The sequence below is a fragment of the Herpailurus yagouaroundi genome, unplaced genomic scaffold (assembly GCF_014898765.1).
Source record: "Herpailurus yagouaroundi ecotype Mexico unplaced genomic scaffold, PumYag 182, whole genome shotgun sequence".
In the NCBI taxonomy this organism is placed as follows: Eukaryota; Metazoa; Chordata; class Mammalia; order Carnivora; family Felidae; genus Herpailurus; species Herpailurus yagouaroundi.
This window is the reverse complement of record NW_024412413.1, coordinates 15811317-15827117: the sequence shown is the minus strand read 5'-3', so window position 1 is coordinate 15827117 and position 15801 is coordinate 15811317. Positions and strand designations below refer to the sequence as shown.

The 15801-nt window shown below is 45.2% G+C and overlaps 1 protein-coding gene across 3 annotated transcripts in view; it reads left to right on the top strand.

The window, feature by feature from the left end:
• RFX4 (regulatory factor X4) overlaps positions 1 to 15801 on the top strand; it is a 164730-nt gene that overhangs the window by 14662 nt on the left and 134267 nt on the right. For 2 of the 3 annotated variants that reach the window (XM_040490998.1, XM_040490997.1), the window contains exon 2: positions 12913 to 12999. The exons of the other annotated variant lie outside the window; for it this stretch is intronic. In XM_040490998.1, coding sequence (XP_040346932.1) covers positions 12913 to 12999 — 87 coding nt within the window. The remainder of the gene's footprint in view (positions 1 to 12912; positions 13000 to 15801) is intronic. 3 annotated transcript variants of the gene reach the window in all.

Below are 15801 nucleotides of genomic sequence, written 5' to 3'. Positions count from 1 at the left end.
GTATATGTGTGTGTGTGTGTATATATATATATATATATATATATGAAGGAAATTGAGGGTCTTAAGGTTAAGTAATTTGTCTGGGGTTGCAGAGCTTGGTCACTTGTAAGGGGAGCAGCAGAATTAGTGTCCGTCTGGCTTCCAAGGCTTTTCACTGTACCAAAACATTTAAGAGTCAAACCGAAGGAATGGTAACAGAAGAGACTAGAGTGTCAGGCTTTGGGGGTGGGCGTGATGTAAAAATTATAATAGCTAAGATTTGCATAGTGCTTATCATGCCAACACTCTCTGTGCCTTGTTCACTTAAACCTCATGCAAACTGCGTGAGGTGCTGTTATTCGCACCCCCACTTTGCAGGTTAAAAAAAAAATCCTGAGGCTCAAAGAGGTTGAGTCACTCACCCAAGGTCATACAGCAAGGAAATCAGACTTGAACCTGGCAGTTGAGCTCCACTGTCTGTGTGCTTAACACCTACACTGTCATTAAGACACACGAAGTGCCTCTGACACAGACAGGTACTTGGGAATCACAATGGTTCCGGAACTCACCCTGTGCTGGGCGCTATGCTAAATGCTTTCCACATCTCGCACCATTAAGATGGGGTGGGCAGATTATCATTCTCCACATTTTACACAAGGGGACATGGAGGTTTAGAGACTTTGCCTAAAGCCATTCAACTAGTAAGTGCTAAGGCTGGAACTCAGGCCATTCTCACGTAGCTAGTTACTAAGCCCACATGCTTGCTTTTCCTTCTCCTAGTGACTCGCCAGAAATGATTTGAAAGAGAGAAAAAATATGTACCAAAGTGTTCATCAAGACGCTATAAAAATAGGAATATTAGCTCAGGGGAACACTGGGCATCTATCAGTGATAGGTATGAGGGCTGTAGCAAAATGAGACAACTCTGCATGATAGAATGTTAAGGGAAAAATGAGGAAGGGTGTGTTCATTCACTGGGGATATAGTTCATACATATGCACATGTGGACATGAGACCAGGCAGCAACACAGATAAAGGACAGATAGTTCACATGTGAGAGGGGTGGGATTGTGGATGAGTATGTCTTTCCTTTCAACACTTAAAAATGCAACTTCTACAATAGATGAACACAGGAAAGAAAAAAGCATTTTGCCTAAGAGAAGGATGTTTTGGTGATTCATCTCAAAAGTTCGGGCTAGTTTGAAGTCTGTTTGGGTCCTGCGGTCAGGAGTGCCTGGCTCTTGAGGTTTTGGGGGAAACCTACATCCCTAACAGAGGGTGTGAAAAGAAATGCAGAAGAGGCAAAATACACAAAGAAACTAGAAAAGGCAGTGATGTCAGGGATCAAATACCATCGGATGCTGTGCACAGGGAGCAGCCTTGGCCCCAATAACCTTTTTTTAACAGACTTTTACATGTTTTAATAAAATTGTAATGATAGAAATAGAAACAAAGTGAAGGCCTGCCGACATTAGGTAGTAGTCGGTATGGTCCCCCATAAACATTGAGGGGGGAGGTGAAATTTTTACAGCCTGCTTATGCAGTTACACGCATGAATTCTGGCGTTCCCAGGGATGTTTTCAGAGCAGAGATCTGCTTTTACATGGAACCTATCTTCGACAGGAGGTGGCACCGAACACCTTAGCTTTCACTTTTTCTAGGCTCCGGGACTGTTTGTGAGTTGATGATCTGTTGAGCTAACGGCACTGGTATACCTTCGGGGTGTCCTCGTTAATTTTCGTATATTGCAAATAATGACCCTTTCGTGAATCTCTTTGACCGCTTCAGAGTTTTATGTTTTGGGTTTTCCTAAAAGTGAGAAAAGGCAGTAACGTTACCTAGTACCTGTTGTGTATTTGGTATTATGTTAGATGCAGCTCAGTACTCACGGTGAGACTTCAAGGCATATATAACTATGAGTATTATAATATAAGTTAATGGTTAGGTGTAACCGCTGACTTGTTTTTCGTCGAATTGTCATACTTTAAGTATATTCTTTCACCTGGGGGCGCTTTTAAGTTCTATTTTTGTTGTTTGTGTGTGAATCGCGACTTCATGTTTTTTGTTTGCTGTTGTATCTTTAGAGCCCAGAATAGTGTCTGATAGTAGTTGCCCAATAAATGATTTCTGAATGACTAACTTAGGAAAGAATAAGTTCATGGTTAGGTTAGAGTCAGGTTCAGATCCCGGCTCAGCTGCTACGATGTTCATGAAGGTGGTGGTGCTCGCGCTGGCGGCCACATTCCAGGATACAACAGGTGGACTCACCTGCATTACACCGTGGTTGAGACCCCAGCTGATGAGGAAGACACACGGGGACAGTGGCCACATGGCCCGGCTGGGAGAGTGAATCTAGTTAGCCAAACAGTAAGCAGAGTGCTTATCTTTTCTTATCCAGGCCTTTCTCTCTGGGCCTTACTTCCCCCATCTATAAAATGGGATAATGATTCCTGTATATGAAGAGGTAAGTGAACAGTTTAGCACAGTGGTACAAAATGGGAACTTAGACAGTGGTGGTTATTGTAACCCTAACAGATAGAGAAACTGGGGCTCAAAAGGTGAAAGTACTTGGTCAGGTTCTTAAACTAGTGAGACAGCGAGGCTTAGCAGTCAGGCCTCTCATCCTTTGCTCTGTATTGGGTTCCCCTGGCCCACAGGAAGGGGCTTCCTCAGTGTGGTGATGAGCTCGTTGGTTCAGGCACCGACACTTGCTGGTTTCCAGACCTGCGGGAGAGATTCCCCAGGGTACGAAGCAGGAGCTGGCACAGGCAGCAGGCGCACCTCAGGAGTCTGGAGAGGCAGCTAGAAACAAAAAGAGTGAGGAGTTTGGGCAGATGAGAGAGCACTGAGGCTGTAGGGTGTTAAGGAAGAGCGGTGCTGAATGTAGGAGAAGTAAGGTCGCCTTGTGTCACGGTAGCACGTGAGCCTCTGAGACTTCTTCGTACATCACCATCACCACCTGAGGCTGAATCTTCTGAAGCAGGATTTCGTATTTGTGATGTGGAAACTGAGGCATACATACAGTGGGAGTTTGGGGAGGATTATTTTTTAAAGGAATATATTAGAATTGGGAAAGAGATGAAAATACTCAGATTTTTAAGGAAAAGAAGAAAAGTAAAAAGGCAAACTGGTGAGGGTGGTTTTTAGCAAGTACCGTGAGGAGTCAGTGGGGTTATGGGTTGGAATCTGGTCCCTGAGGGTCAAGTGTTCAATTGAAAGAGAAAGCGAATCCTGTCCCGATCTTTGCAAAGAGACAGGCCCAGGCCATACGGCGTTGAGCAGACAGTAAGTAGGCTGATGTTTCTGTGTCCGTAGCATCTGAACATCCTGGCCTCTGTATGCAGTGGGCACCAATCAGCTACAGGGACAAAGACAACCCAGAAGGTACATCCTTAGGCCCGGGGTGGGGGGTTAACTGTGCACAAAGCCATTCACACTCATCTTTGTCCTGGCCACACATCTGTGTAAAGCATACCTTCCCCATCTGTATTGCTGTAATTAAATGAGATAATCCATGTAAATAACTATTGCTGGAGTGTAGTGCTGATGCTCAAAGACTGGGCTCTGATGATGATGTGGATGAAGACAGTAGGAAGTGTCATTACCGTCACCTCCGACTCAACTCCTCTTTCTTGCTGTGACTGAGGCCCCAGCAGATGAGGAAGAGATGTGGGGACCTGGGGACACTGGGTACATGGATTGGCTAGAGTTGTGAGTACAGTTAGGTAGAAAGAAGGCAGAGTTCCTATCTTTTGTCATCTCACCGCCTCTGTCCTAAGCCTCTCAGACTTAATTACACTCTTGCAGTGGCCTCCACCCAGGGGTGCTGTGAAGTCCGGGTTTGCCTGGGACAGTCCTGATGTATGCTTGTGGTCCTGGCAAAATTATTAATAATGTGGCTTTTCAGTCTCAGAAGTTTGGATGATATGTGATGTGGTTTCCCACTTCCTTTCTCTCCCCTCTGAGCTTGTGTTTAGCAATGCCAGATGGAGCTACCCATGGAACGGTTTTGCTTATGTCACACTCCACACAAAAACTTTCAGTAAAGAGGTTCCCAGCCACCTATTGAATAAAGTCCAGACTCCTTAACTCGGTCCTAAGTACAGAGGGGGCGGGGCTTTTACGTGCGCACTCGCAGTAGCATCTTGCGGAGTGCTAGTCAAACAGGATAGTCTCAACAAGTACACGTTGGCTTAATCCCTGAATGAGCATGGGCATTCAGGCTCAGGTTGCTTGTCAATTTCTTTTCTTTCTCTCTCTCTTTTTTTTAATGTTTCATTTTTCTAAAGTTTATTTTTATTTGAGAGAGAGGGAGAGAGAGAGCAAGAGGGGGAGGGACAGAGAGAAAGGGAGACAGAATCCCAAGCAGGCTCCGTACCAGCCAGCAGCTGACGCAGGGCTCAGACTCAGGGACCGTGACATCATGACCTGAGCTGAAATCGAGAGTTGAGGCTTAACCGACTGAGCCACCCAGGCGTCCCTGCTTGTCAATTTTTTGAACGAGTAATTCTTCAGCCAGCTTCAGGGCCTTGGCATGTGATGTTCCTTCTGCCAGGAATACTCCTCCCTCCCTGTTTACCTGGGGGAGTAACATGATGCCTTCTTAATCTTTAGCTGTCAGTTTAATCCTACTTCCTCTGAGAAGCTTCCCTGACTCACAGATTAGACCAGACTCTCCCTTCTCTCTCTCTCTCTCTCTCTCTCTCTCTCTCTCTCTTTCTCTCTCTCCCTCTGCCCCCGTCCCTTGGCTCTCTTGGGAATTACATGTCTATTATTTAACAGCTGACTCTCACACTAAACTCTAACCTTCCCTGTGACAGACGCTGTCTGGTTTCCTGCTATGCCCCTGTTGTGTAGCACAGTGCCTGGCTCATGGTACTCCACAAATAGTTGAGAAAGCGGTAGTGAGTGGGATGAATGAATGTGCATCCCCTAGTAGGCTACGCTTTCCGAGCCAGTGCGGTTCAGGCCACTTGCTTCTTAGCACATTTGGGGTAAGTGTGCAGTTCTTACTATCTCCGGCAAGCGCCTACACGCTTTTGGCCCTTCCTACCTCTGCCTCCATTTCCTGCTGCTCTCACTCATCCTCACGCTCTCCCACATACTGGTTTTCAAGCCCCTTCCTTCTCAGACCTCTGCCCTTGCTCCAACATCACCTCCTCCAGCAGGCCCTCAGTGTCCCGCTACCTAAGACAGCACCCCCATCTCCCATTCAGTAGCTTCATTTTCCTCCTGACACTCATTGTGCCCTGGAGGCACCTTATTTGTTTTTGTCCCATCTCCACCACAGAATACAAGCTCCCTGAGAGCAGGGACCTTGTCTGCGATGTCTGTCACTAGAACCTCAGAGCCTGGCAAATGGTTGGTGCTAAAGCAGTATTTGGTGAACGAGGGAAGGAATGAATGAAGGGGCAGGGTGGGATGGCCCCTTGGAGGCAGGGCAGGGGCCCCTTCCTGGAACCCAGTGGCCCCTGGGGCAGGGCCTGTGGTGTTGCCATGGCAACCCACTGACCTGAGGCCCACCCCCCCAGCCCCTGGAGAGGCCACACAGCTGCCCACTTCCTGGGCCCAGACTTTCCACGTGTTCCTGTGTGTCACCACTGTGGGGAGCCCAGGACAGAGGGAAAACAGGGCTGAGAGACAGAGAATGATGAAGAGGAAGTCACACCCTGGTGCCTGGGGAGACAGGAGCGGGCCTTGTTGGCATGGTTCCACTGGTAATGGCCAGGGCCTCGGGGGGAGGGGAAGGGAGAGGAAGGGAGGGGGGACTAGGGGGTGTGCTGGTACCTCCAGGACCTGGGGCCTGGTCCTCCCTTGGCAGCTGCTAGTGAGTGTGACGTGTCAACTTTTTGATGTAGCATTTCTAAAGCTGTGAATTCCTAAAATAGGCCCCAGCACAGTGCCCTGAAAGACTGTTGATACAAAGAATATGAATAACGCCTTCTATTAAAACCTGGTGACACTTTCTAAGTCAGGCGGCATTTTCTTCAGGTATTGCATAAGTCAAGAACTCCCTGTTCCCATCTAGTTCCTCAGAAACAAAGCTCGTCGTGTTCACTCCCCCACTGCTTCAAAATGACGGCTGGCTCCCAGCTGCCTGCTGGCTTCTTGGCCTGGTGGGCAAGGCCTTGGCAGTCTGCTCCTCACAGACTCTCCCACCTGCCCCCTGCCCCTCCTCCTCCAGTCACCAGTCAGTGGACTCGTCCCCTGTCCCAGAACCCACTTTGGGCTTTTGACCATGACGTGGCCCTCCTGCCCTCTTTGGTCTGGCAGGTGCCTAATCCTTTAAGGACCAGCTGAAATGCCACCTCCTATGTGAAGGCCAAGATGGAATCTCCCTTCTCTGTGATTCCGTTGCGCCTTATTAGAATAAGAGACCTGCCCCTGGTTACTGCTGGCTCCTCGAGGCAGTGTGTCCCAGTGAGAGCAAGCCAGCCTCAGAGGCGGACAGACCTGACCCAGCTCGGCCACCACCTCACTGGCTGGCTTTACCCAGCTTCTCTGAGTCTCTGTTCCTCCTCAGGGATTGGAATTTGTCGAGTCTCTGCTTCAGGGTTGCCGTGGGGAGTAGAGAGGAGGCATGTGAAGCAGGGGGACTGATGTGGGGGAAATGCCCGACAGAAATGCTGAACATTGCATTACTGTCTGTCCACATTACTCGGCGTGAGCTCCTGGTGGACGGAGACCATGCTTTCCTCACCTTCCCATGGCCCACAAAGCCAACCATGCGAAGTGCTTCACCTGTAGTATTTCAGTTAATCTTTGGAAACTTGGAAGGTAGGGCTTTTTGGAAAGCTCAGGAATCATTCCGATGTTACATAGCTAGGAAGTGGCAAGGCTGGGATTTGAAATCCAGTTGTCGTAACTGTGAACTCCACACTCTTCCCAGCCTGCTTCTGTCCTCTCTTTCATCTGGTACTGTCTCTCCCTTGGTCACTCTGTCAACCACTGGGCCTTCTTGCCGTCCCTTGTCCCATGATCATGGGTCACCCATGATCTCCCCTCAGGGACTTGGCCTCTGTGGTCCCCTCCCTGTGAGCCTCCCTCACTGTACTCAGTCTGTGCTCAAATGCTGCTGCTTCTCAGAGGCCTTCCTGGGATGAGGGTGCTTTCCTTCATCCTGTTCTCTCATCCTACTTTACTTCATCACAACCCATCACCACCAGCTGTGAGCCTGACACTGTGCCAGGCTCTGGGGGACTAAGCTTGGAAAAGACAGACATGGTTGCTAGAACTTATATTTTTAAGGTAGGGAAAATAAAGAATAAAACAAGAATACATAAACAAGATATTCTCAGGTCCAGAGACCTTGGTCCACCAGCGATATCTTGCTGTGATATATTGGCTCCCTGTTAAAATGTATTTGTCATCTTCTCTTACAACTTTACATGAAGGCACTTGATAATTATTTGCAAAATGAATGAATGGGTGGATGGGTAGCCTAAGCTAGAGTGACTTTCTGTGCCCAGTATGAATTAGCAAGTAGAATAAGCATAGGCCTTGAGATTGAAGATCTGGGTTTGAATTCTGACTTTGATCCCTCTGACTGTGTGTGACCTCAGCCAAACCACTGTCCTGGTCTGGACTGCAGTTTCCTGATGTGTAAAGGGGGGTGAATTTCTGTCTCATGAGGTGGACTGTGAAGTTCAGATCGGTTTCTCATGTCAGTGCACTCTGTAAACTTCAAGGATTACCTGGCTTTGGACTACCATCTTGCCCAGTTTCTCCTGCCAGACCAATATTGCTCTGAGCCTGGGGCGTGGGTCCCTGATGCAGATACTTCGTAGTTGTTCTTTGCTACTGCAAACGGAACCAAACCTTCTATGAAATCCAGTCTAAAGTGGGGAGTCATGAAGATCTGCCTTTAAGGAGTGCGGGGTAAACTCCTTGGAAAGTAAAATCCACAAGTCCTGATTGGCATCCTCCTTCCTGCCCGTGATCCTAGATGAGTCAGATGTAGTGATGCTTCTCAGCCCAGGAGCCGACACTCACAGCTGTCAGTACACCCTGTTGGGAACTTAGAGCAAGTTTGGTTCTTACTAAAAGATCAGATGATTTTTGTGGATCAAGAAAGAGGCAGTTGGGAGCAGGGAGATTAGCCCAGTGTGAACGGAGCTCTCCTCCTGTGTCCCAGGACCCAGTGCCCATACAGCAGTGTGATCACAGTCTGCCTTGGGTTAGCACCTCTGCTTCAAGCCTCAGTTTTCATGTCTATAAACAGAGATATTAATACATACCACATACTGTTGTTCTGAGATCCCTTTAATTTAAACCACGTATGTGAAAATGCCTTGCAGAAGACCTGGCGTACAGTAGGAACTTAATGTTATTTTTCAAAAAAAAAAAAAGCAAGGCATTCAATGACACATATTATTGGGCAGTATCTACAGGGACGGTCACAGTGCCAGCCTCTGGGTACAAGGTGGGCAGAAAGGCCAGGGTCCTTGCACTCATGAGTTTGGGGAGTAGCATCTGCCTCGCTTTCTAGATGGCAGCTGCAGGGCAGAAGCCAGTCTTCATGTCTGTTTCACTCACAGCTTTTTATTGTAGCTTTTTCTATCTAGAAGGCACAACACAGACATTGGTTGAAAATTGCTTTCTGTATTTGGAAGATCACCTTTGATGTGTTGTACTATTTCATGCCTTATGTGGTAGAAAAAAAAAATTAGGAAATTCTATAGATAGTGGATGTGTCTGCTTATAAGCTGTGCATTCTTTGATGTCATGTGTGTCAATAATGTAACATTTATTGAGACCATCCTATAGGAAAAACTTCATACCAGGTGAAGTGAGAGTCAAAAGAAATAGAGTAACATGGACTTCACTCTTAAGATATTTAGGACCTAAACAGAAGGGCCTGTTATGTATAACAAAGGCTGGCAAAGAAATATGTGAATGAATTCAGCAAAAATTGTAATATGTAAGTAGGACGTTAGCAGAAGTTCGAATGCAAGGCAGACTGTGATCAGTGATACAGGATTGGCACCGGGTGCTAGAGCCCGTGTGGAATGTAGGAGCGGGGAGCTCAGCCCACACTGGGAGAGAGCTTACTGGTTACAGACTAAGTCTGAATGCGGATCTGCCTCTTACTAGCTGGGTGACTTTGGACAAGTCACCTAATGTCACTGAACCTTAATTTTCTTTCTTTTTTTTTTTTTTTTTAAATTTTTTTTTCAACGTTTTTTATTTTTGGGACAGAGAGAGACAGAGCATGAATGGGGGAGGGGCAGAGAGAGAGGGAGACACAGAATCGGAAACAGACTCCAGGCTCCGAGCCATCAGCCCAGAGCCCGATGCGGGGCTCGAACTCACGGACCGCGAGATCGTGACCCGGCTGAGGTCGGACGCTTAACCGACTGCGCCACCCAGGCGCCCCAATTTTCTTAATACCACCTACCTCAAGGTTGTTATGAGGATTAAGTATGATGGTCTACATGCATAATGCTTAGCCCATAAAGACCCAAGGTATGGCAGCCTTTATTATTATTTTTAAATCACATAATCTACAAATAAATTGGTTAGATGAACAATGCACCTTATTAAAAATTCAGTATACCTGTCATTCTGGTTGAGTAACTCTTGATCTTTGCAAGACCAAAATACACTGTTAGTGGTTTTAAAGTATATACATTTTACTTCGTATTACCTCTCTTTACCTAAAAAGAAGCCTTCCAATCATATGGAGCAGCCTGACTTAGGGGACATGAGTTAGAGATGCTGTTGCTGAGAGCCCCATTTGGGAAGAGGACAAAGGTCAAAGAGCACCTGTGGATCCAAGGCCTGTTTAGACGTCTCACTTTCATATGTGCAGTCTGGAATGTAAGACCTTTGAATGCTCTGAAAACTCCACATGTCCAGAGCAGCAGAGGTGATGGTTCCACCATATTATCTTTGGCACTACTCAGACCATGGTCTGGACCCTCAGAGTTCATCCTGGATGGCACATGTTCAAATAGATATTGATTAACTAGAAGACAGCCAGATGCAGGTGAACTGGATGGCAAAGATGTGGGAACAATTCCTTCTGAGCAAGAGCCAAAACGAGTGAGGTACTTTGACCAGAAAAATGGAGCCATGGTGGCTATCTGCTCATATCTGCCATGTGCAGGACAGACCACACTCACTCTGTGTTGCCCCGGGGAGAAGGACAGGGTAGCAGAGTGGCCACAGGCACAAGTGACGATGTCAGACCTGAGAAGGAGCAGGGGGTGGAGGAAAGGGTTATTTGGTGACATTTATTCTGTTTCTTTCCTGGTGCTTCCGGCCCTCTCTCTCTTCTCATAACCCTGCTTTCATCTCTCTCCAGTGTTGGGCAACATGGGGTAGAGGCACATCATCTGGAAAGTTCTTCCTCGACTTGGGCTCTTGTGGGCTGGTGTTGCACTGTCTTGGCACTTGGTGTTCAGAGCCAGCTCCCCTCCGGAATGTTACCATGAATTCTTCAGAGACTGTCACACCAACCACTGGGGGTTCTCACCTGCAGGAATAGGCCCTTCCGAGGACTCCAAATTTAACAGGCCTCATCTGGCGCAGGCAAATGAGTGAGAGGGAGAGTGTTTCCCTTAGTTCCCTGTGTCTGCTGAAAAGAGTGTGTGTATTTGTGTGTGCGTGTGTGCATGTGCGAGCGTGTGCATGCCCACACACATATGAGAGTAACTAGATGTGAGTATCTCACTAGGAAGACCAGGGCTGGTCCAGAACAATAGCAATTGCTTTTGGTGGTGTGGTTTGGCGGAGGAAGGGGCTGCAGATTTCAGTGGCTGCCGTCCAAAAGCGGCCACGGCTGTTGCCAAGGAAATTGTGCCAGAACTCCAAGGGATTAGAAGATCTGAGTGGACATATTCTGGAGACTCCTGAAAAGAATTCTGGAGATTTGTATCCAGATGCATCTTTGGAGGCGACGTGATGACGAACACCCCACCTTGCGCCGTCCCAGCTTTGAAAACATCACAAGCCATGTGTTTCTACGTGCGCGGCTGATGTCTGGAAGGGGCGGTGTTTTCATGTTTTGAATTTCTCTGTTGCTCAGTGTTTCCTCAGAAATACCAGATTTCCATTTCCTCTGAACAAGCTGGCTCCTGTTCCTCCCCTTGGATATTTCCCCTTACTTATTTACCATTTAGGGAGCAGCTTTTAAAAGAGCAGTTTGTTGGGATATAAAACAAAAAACCCAACATGTCTCCCTGCGTCCCCCCCCCCCCCCCCCATAGCTCACTCGTCAGCATCAGCATGGCTTCTTTTGAGAATATGTTTCCCAAGATGTTAACTAATGATCTTGGCCTTGGCCTTTTGAGCTACGTGGAGTCACAGTACTTAATCTAAACTTCAGTTGCTTTCTAGGAAAAAAATGGGAGCGAAAATCTTTTCTTCTGGAAGTTGTTGCCCGACTTCAACAGGATAACATATGTAAAGGGCCTGGCATATTGGAACAGGTGTTCAGTAAATGCCAGCTCCTATATTATAAAGCCGGCAATGGGAGACTGCACTGTTCAGAAGCACATGGCCATAGGTCTAGTCAGCTCTGCTCTAACACCACATATGCATTCCTAAAACTCCTAACTGAGCTTGGTGCCCTGCAAAACTGCACAATAAAAACCACAGCGTTGATTAGAAAAATAAACTAGGGGCATAACACTCAAAACCTTTGTCAGTGACACATTTAAAAAATTGGAACGTAATGAAGACGATAGCACAGTTTTGCACATGTTAATGGTTAAGAGGTACACAAATACAATGAATGTGACACTTCACCTTGGAAAAGCCCTGAAAGCCTTGAAAGCCCCAAAAGCCCTGCTTTTGGAAGCAGATGTCAGAAAGGCTGCAGCTTGTGAGCTACTATGAAGTGATAAAACATGGGTTACCCAGGCAGGTGTGGCTCATAACACATGTGGTGAACTAAAGTAACTGGTAGATGGCCGAGGTGTGAGCACGTGTGGATTCTGCATATTCCTGTGGGCTTCAGTGCAGCTATGTGTGCTTTTCTGCATTCCCCTGATGCTTCCTAGGCAAGAAATTGAGCATAAGCAAGCACGAAGTTTGCTCTCTGCTCAAATCATTCCCCAATGTATTACTTGCACTGGAACACATTCTTATTTTCAAAACAAGCGTTCTAGCAGAACTGACTGTACTTAGCTGATGTTGAATGAATGAATGCATGCGTGCATCCATGCACGCATGCATGCATGCATGTAGCTGGTCCAGACAATGGAATAAGCATTACGCCACAGTGTGGAAAGTACTTTTGTAGACTTTGGAATTGGATTAAAAGAATGTAGTGTTTTGAATTTTAAAAGTCCTACATATCTATTGTAGAGTTTTTAATATGTCCTCCCGCAGTGGCTTTTCGGCCTGTGCTTGGAAGTGCCCCTTCGGGGGTCCCCGGGCAAAGGGTAGTGAGCTATAAGGTTCCCTGCCCTCTTTCTCCACTTCAACCAGAGCCCTCAGGGTTTTATCTGCTTTCCTTTTTGTTTTTGTTTAAATAAAGGGTTCTGCTGCTAACTTACCATCTGCAAACCACCACCAGTCATTTAGTTGACCAAACTTTGTTTTACAAACAACTTCTCAGGAACGTATCTTCTTTGCAAAGACAGATAATTCTCAATTGGTACTGTTGGGCTGTGAATACTCCAGAAGTAGTAGAATCTGACCAGGAAATACTCAAGTGGGCTTCAATCACCATTTTGTCTCCAACTACTCCGCAAAGGCTCATCAGCAATGGTGGCTGCTGTGGGGCTTCATGGAAAGTCAAATTCCAGTCGGGGCCAGTCTCAGGTGAAAGCTGATGGGCAATTGAATCTAATGTGTTTATGATGTTCTTGTCTCTTCACAAACACCAACAGCATTTCTGCAATTCTGTGATTTTCTTTCCTCTTTCTCTCTTTCTTTCTGTTTTTGTTTCTTTTTTTGTTTTTTGTTGTTTTTTTTTTTTTTTAGAGAGCTGGATTGAAAGATGTCTCAATGAAAGTGAAAACAAACGTTATTCCAGCCACACATCTCTGGGGAATGTTTCTAATGATGAAAGTAAGTGCTTGAAACTCATTCTTCCACAATGTCCTAGACATGGCCAGTGTCCTCGTGGGAGGGATAGTGCTTCTTAAATGCTAGGCTGGGGCATGTCACCTGGAACAAGAGACTCTGAAGCCATTTATGGAATACGTTAGGCCCTCCCTGGTATATTCTGTGGTGGGGAGTGTAATGTAGTCAGGTAGCCACAGAAATGGGGACGCAGCAGACACTTGCTGTTTACATGTTCATATTGTCTAAGTCCTCAGAGAGACCCGATTACAGTGATGCCCCATTTGGGCAAATGTGGACCCTGGATGGGAAATGGGAAAGGCCATTCTCGGTGTCACTGTAGATGTGGGATTAAAGTAGGGTGTCATGGCACCGTTGTTTCAGAGTCACGAATGCCCTCGCTCTTTGAAAGTACAGATTTTTCCGGGGTCTTGGACTAGAGAATTGGAGTTAATGGGCAGATATAAACTGCTGTGTTTACACCTTTCCTTGGGTTATGTTAGATTGGGTCTTCTGGGTGCCTCATATTAAGAGAGAAGACTAAGTGGGACTTGTATTTGCTCCCTAAACACTAAAAAAGGGGACAGCTCATTGTAAATGTAATTCCCAGCAGGGACAGGTGTCCTTCTCCCTTGGCTGGTAACGTGCATCTCCTTAGTGCAGGTTTCTCAAAGCATGGCCGGGGACACCTGCTCCATAAGCCCCAATGGTGTTTGCTAGATACTCTGAACAGCCTTCTTCTGGAGTCCCTTCCAATAGTAGCATTCTGTCATCACGATTTTGCTTCATTTTATAAAGCTGAGATAAATTGAACATAAAATACATAAATCTTATGTGAATGGTCTGATGAATATCCTTTTGCCCCCATTTTGTCTCTACCTATGTAACCATCAACCAGAAAAGAGATAGAACATTTATAGCACCCTGGGAAGTTCCTTCATGTTTCATCCCTATGAATAAGTACTGTCCTGAATTTTATCACTATGGTTTGCTTTTGCCTGTTTCTGAAACATTATATAAATGGACTTACAGAGTCTGCATTCTTTTGTTTGTGGCTCTTTTCACTCAATGTCTGTGTCATGTAGCCATGCTGGTGTATGTAGTACTTTTTCATTGTCATATAGTATTCCATTGTATGCATATACCACGGTTTACACATCCATTTAAATGTTGATGGTATTTAAATTGTCTCTTTTTTTTTATTCTTAACATCTCTGAGCATTCTTTGTTTTACTGTGCTAATATATGTGTAACGTAAAATTGACCATTTTAACCATTTTAAACGTACACTTGGTGGCATTAAGTACATTCACCTTGTGCAGCCATTGCTGCCATCCATCTCCAAAACCTTTTTCATCTTCCCAAACTGAAGCTTTAACAATAACTCCCCATTCCTTCTCCCTCCAGTCCCTGGCAATTATTATTCTACTTTCTGATTCTATGCATTTGACTATATAAAATAGAGGGACGCCTGGGTGGCTCAGTCAGGTAAGCGTCCAACTTTGGCTCATGACCTCACTGTTCCTGAGTTTGAGTCCCGCGTTGGGCTCTGTGTTCACAGCTCAGAGCCTGGAACCTGCTTGAGATTCTGTCTGCCTCTCTTTCTGCCCCTACCTTGCCTGCAGTCTCTCTATCTCTCAAAAAGAAATAAACATTTAAAAAAATTAAAAAATAGAATCACATAGTATTTGTTCTTATGTAACTGGCTTATTTCACTTATTTCAGGCTTCATCCATACTGCAGCATGTATCAGGAATTTCCTTCCTTTTAAAGGCTGGATAACATTCCATTTTATGTATATTCCCCGTTTGGTTTATCCATTCATCCATTGATAGACATTTGGGTTGTTTCCACTTTTTGGCTATTGCAAATGATACTGCTATGAACATGGATGTACAAATGTCTGTTCAAGTTCCTGCTTTCTGTCTTTTGAGTATATACCCAGGAGTGGAATTGCTGGACATATGGTAATTCTATTTTTAATATCTTGAGTTATCACCATACTGCTTTCCCCAGCAGCTGCACCATTTTGTGTTACTGTTAGAAATGCATAAACATTCCAGTGTTTCCACATTCTTGCCAATACTTGTGATTTTCTGTGTTTTTTTAAAATAATCATACTAATGCATGCAAAATGGCATCTCATGATTTTGATTTGTATTTTATTTCCCTAGTGATTAGTGATGTTGAGCATCTTTTCATTTACTTATTAATCATTTGTATATTGTCTTTGGAGAAATGTCTGTTCAGTCTTTTATCCACTTTTTATTTGAATTGTTTTTTTCTTGTTACTGAATTGTTGGAGTTCTTTATATATTTTTCATATTAACCCCTTATCAGATATGTGATTTACAAATATTTTCTTCCATTCCATGGGTTGCCTTTTGCTCTGTTACCTGTGTAACATTGATGCACAAAAGTTTTTAATTTTGATGTAGCCTAGCTTATCCAATTTTCTTTTGTTGTCTGTATTGTTGGTGTCAGACCCAAGAAATCATTGCCAAATCCAACACCAGGAAGATTTTCCTGTATGAGAGTTGTATAGTTTTATCTCTTATGTTTAGGTCTTTGATCTTCTTTGAGTTAATTTTTTATATGGCATAAGGTAAGAGTCCAAATTCTTTTTTTTTTTTTTTTTGCATGTGGATATCTAGTTTTCCCACCACCATTTGTTGAAAACTGTTATTCATTAAGTGGTCTTGACATCTTTGCTAAAAAAATCATTTAACCATGTATGTGAGGGTCTATTCCTAGTCTCTCGATTCTATTCTATTCTATTCTATTCTATTCTATTCTATTCTATTCTAT